This window comes from Marmota marmota, unplaced genomic scaffold (genome assembly GCF_001458135.2).
Source record: "Marmota marmota marmota unplaced genomic scaffold, marMar, whole genome shotgun sequence".
In the NCBI taxonomy this organism is placed as follows: Eukaryota; Metazoa; Chordata; class Mammalia; order Rodentia; family Sciuridae; genus Marmota; species Marmota marmota.
In genome coordinates this window covers 306,042-310,488 of record NW_026000080.1, presented here as the reverse complement: position 1 = coordinate 310,488, position 4,447 = coordinate 306,042, and the positions used below count along the sequence as shown (strand labels likewise).

The window sequence follows — 4,447 nt, the reverse complement described above, 5'->3', positions numbered from 1 at the left end:
AAAGATTGTAAAGATCCACTACACCTACAATCTCTCAAAGTGTAACCAGCTTGTGTCTGCTGGTTAACGCTCCTGCTGGGGTAAGGAAGACTTTGGCACACACAGTGCAGTCCTGTACTGCTGTAAACTGAAGAGGACAAGGGGACATGGGGGTTGGGGATGTAGCTCAGTGGTAATTACAATTGTAATGCTAATTACAATACCATATGAACTCAGGGGACCCAACTATTGACTTCCTCCTCCTCCTACATGGCATAATTTTAAACCTGGGTTTAATCCCCAATACCACAAAAAGCAAAAAAACAAAAAACCCCAGCTTTGACCCACGAGTCCTTCCTTCTCTCTCTTGCTTTCTACCCACAGGTTGAGTGTGCATTTTCCGGAGGGCCCACATTTCCTGTGATCTCTACCAGGAGCGCTGGCCTCTTCTCCCTGGGATCTGTAAGTAATACATGGGTTCTTCATTTCATGTGGTTTGTTCTTCTGCCTCTGTTGTGTCTTGCTTGTCCAAAAGAACCAAAATGGACTTTCCTCCTGAAAAGAGCTTTCCTACAAAGTGGCTATCTTGGTAGGATAAACTGGACACAGGTCAGACAAGAGCCCCAGGGGTGTCAGCCAGTATAAACAACGCTTCCCAGATCACATACTGAGGCATGGGGCTGCTCACCAGGATAAGGAACGTTCTGGGAAAGACACCCACATCCACCTCCCTGCTGCCCCATCTGGATTTATAACCACTCTCTCAAGTCCGAAGCATGGGAAAACCATGACACCTTGCTCCCCAAAGGTGATAGTGAACCATTACAAGACACAGAAATTGGTACTGTCACATATTTGTGTACTAGAAAATAATTCCTGCTTGAGGAATATAAATTCAAAAATATAATCATTGTTTTGTCATAAAATTGAAAATTTATTTTACTTTCTCCAGTTTTCTAAAATTTGGAATAAATAAAAAATTTCAGTTTTTCAAGTTGAGTGGCATATAGCTTTTTCGTAATTAGATTTTAAAAACAAAACTAAATTTAGAATAGTTGTGTACAGTTTATTATTACTCATAGGATTTTTAAAAAATATTTTGATTTTAGTTGAAGTTGGACATAATACCTTTATTTTATTTATTTATTTTTATGTGGTGCTGAGACTCAAACCCAAGGCCTTGCACATGCTAGGCGAGCACTCTACTGCTGAGCCACAATCCCAGCTCCTCATAGGATTTTTTTAAAGGAAAGTAAGTTATATATAAAACATCATGTTTTTAATTTCTAGATTGTGGATGGCATGTCAGAATTACATCTATCAGCTTTAAGTAATAACTTGTTTTTTAGACATAGAACTATTGGGAATTTTTAAGTTAAGCAAAAAAGAAATTAAAATTTTGTTTAAATGAACACAGGGTACCTATGTTAGTTCATATACTGGTGTTTAAATTACATGCAGAACAGGATGAGAACAAATTCTATGTTTAATAGAATACCTTGAACAACCCTGACTCTACTAAACACTACCACTTATCAACAGTCACATTTCAGGTAGAAGTTCTAAAAGTAAAGATAATCATAAAAGTTCACATGGTGAAAATCCATCCTTTTCTATAGATAAAATACTGCTATAGCTTTGACCCCAATCTTTTCTGCATAATTGTGCTATAATTTAAAACATAAGTTTCTGTATAATTGAAGTAATAAAAACCTTTACAAACCCAGTAAAGACACGTCGGCTATGATGAAGTATCCCCCATCAGGAACTATGGGTTTCAGGCCAACACTTTCAAGTAAACGCACCATCCGATCTCTTTTTACTTCTAATTCTTTTGGCAAAGAATTAAAGTAACACTCTGGGTCATCCATGCGCTTGATATCAATCCAAAGAGCTTGAGCCAGGGCTTCCTGTATATTAAGGTTGAAAAATGTGGAGAGGAAATATGGTAATGTTAGTCATTGCTCAGTTTATTGGTATAATAAATAAAGATCATCTGAGTACTATTATTGGCAGAATGATCATTCAGGAAATTCTGGTGAACCTATATGGAGGAATCAGTGATAAGAAAATGATTAAATGTAACTTGACAGACTCATTCTGAGTTATGAAAGTCCAAACTGAAAAGAGTAAGTATTATCTAAAGATGGTTTATTTGGTTAAAAAAAAATCATTAAGATTGAGGTGAGCTGTAGAATAATTTGCCAAATCTAAGTCTGAAAAATGACCAGAGAAATGATAAAGCAGTCAGGTTTCCACATCACTGGGAGGACACGGTGGACATGAGAGATGACCCACTGTGTTGAGGAGGACATGTACTCCCCATTCCCCATAGTGTGGAAATCCTAGCTATAAACACTGATAACCCTGGAACATACATCTAAATGAAATAAGGATCAGCAATGAGTTTCTGGAGCATGTGGGAAACTCTTCTACCTCTCTCTAAACAAGTCAGAAAAGCCAGGAAGAGAAGCTGGGTCAAGAAACAAGTTAATGTTAAATGCAATGGACTTAATGTTTATTTTCCCTAAATCCATATGTTGACTTCTTAATCCCCGAGGTGATGGTATGAGGGGGCTGGGCCTCTGGGCAATGATTAAATCAAGACACAGAGCCCCCAGGAATTGTATTAGTGTCTCTATAGAAGGAACCCTCCCACCAATGTGGCCACTGTGAGGACAAAGTGAAAAAGTGACATTCATGAGGAAACAGGCCCTCATCTGATGCAGAATCTGCCAGTGCCTTGATCTAGCACTTCCCAGCCCCAGAACTGTAAGAAATTTTTTTTTGTTGATAAGCCACCTGATCTATGGTCCTTTGTCATAGCAGCCTGAACAGACCAAGATGTCTGAGGAGGCAACAGGCCAGGAACAACTACACAGGGCAAAACCAGGATACACAAAAAGAACAAAGATCTGCACATGCAGAGAGCAGAAGCTCAGCAGGCAAAGTGAACAGGGATGGCGTAGAAAGGATGGTATCGGAGCCAATAAGGAGCTCCAGGCAAAGAACCAAGAACTGGAATAGCTAAGAGAGAGAGAGAGAAGAAAAGAGCAGAGTAGTCATTTTTTTCTCTCTCTCTCAGTTCATAAAGTTTATTTTTGTATTTTAATATTCTGTACTGAATACTAAATGAACAAACCTCATTTAAATGCCCACTATGTGTTAGGCTCTGAACCTAGGATACACAGATAAGTTAGGGAGAAAACACATAAAGAAATAAATGTCACTCTGTGAACAGGAAGCAAAGCAGTCAAATTTTAAGGAGATGAACCAGAAGGAAAAGATGTCAAGAACTAAAGGATAAATTCATTCACTCAGTAAATATATATTGAGGAACTATATAAATGTTAAGCTTGGAGTTCAGATAAGAGTTGGGAATAAAACAATTAACAAGCCATAATCCTTGTTTTATAGAGTTTCCAATTAGTACACCCTGGAAGGGATGGGGGTAGAGAGGAGAAAACAAATAAATGAAAATGGCAAGATATAATTTGTTTTGTTGGAAGAACTGAGAGAAGTTCAGTACGGCTGAACAGCAGCAAGAGGTCTGACATGACAAGAGATGAGAACACAGAGCAGGCTTCATGGCAAAAGAATTTGGCAATAAAATAGTATTAATAATTCCACAGTATTAAGAAACCAGGAACCAGTTTCCAAACATGGCTGAGGGGAAAACAGGACACTTAGCTGAAATGGAGAATAAGGTGATTCAGAAAAAAAGATGCTTGAGATTCTCAGCTGTATCTTTTTCTTATTCATTCACTGTAGAAGATAGTGCCCTAGAAAATTCAAAGTGCAAAGACACCAGCAGTCTAACTGCAGCATTATTCTGGACTCCTCTCTTTTTCTCAAAACCCATAAAGAATCCATTGACAAAAACTGTTAGTTTAACTTCAAAATATATTCAGAATGCAATCACTTTTCGTCAAGTCTCTCTTCACCTTATTGGTTCAATTTACTAGCACTTCTCTCCTGAATCTCTGGAAAGGCTTTCTCACTCTCTAAAGCACCAGATCTGGGCTGGGGATGTGGCTCAAGTGGTAGTGTGCTCGCCTGGCAAGCGTGCGGCCTGGGTTCGATCCTCAACACCACATACAAAAACAAAAAATGTTGTGTCTGCCGAAAACTAAAAAATAAATATTAAAATTTCTCTCTCCTCTATCTCTCTCTCTCTTAAAAAAATAAAATAAAAAAAATTTTAAAAAATAAAGCACCAGATCTTGATGACACAAACCAGAATATGTCATTGGTGTGCTCAAAACTCTCCAGTGGCTGCCTATGTAGTGACATTGTCTTAAGTGACATAGTCTTAAGAGTGACATACACGGAAAAAGCATTCGACAAAGTACAGCATCCCTTTATGTTCAAAACTCTAGAAAAACTAGGGATAACAGGAACATACCTCAATATTGTAAAAGCAATCTATGCTAAGCCTCAGGCTAGCATCATTCTGAATGGAGAAAAA

At 38.1% G+C, this 4,447-nt stretch overlaps 1 protein-coding gene across 9 annotated transcripts in view; it reads right to left on the bottom strand.

The window, feature by feature from the left end:
• Kyat3 (kynurenine aminotransferase 3) overlaps positions 1-4,447 on the bottom strand; it is a 50,311-nt gene that overhangs the window by 11,918 nt on the left and 33,946 nt on the right. For all 9 annotated transcript variants that reach the window (XM_015504719.2, XM_048814964.1, XM_015504718.2 and 6 more), the window contains one exon: positions 1,703-1,889. In XM_015504719.2, the coding sequence (XP_015360205.1) occupies positions 1,703-1,889 (187 nt within the window). The remainder of the gene's footprint in view (positions 1-1,702; positions 1,890-4,447) is intronic.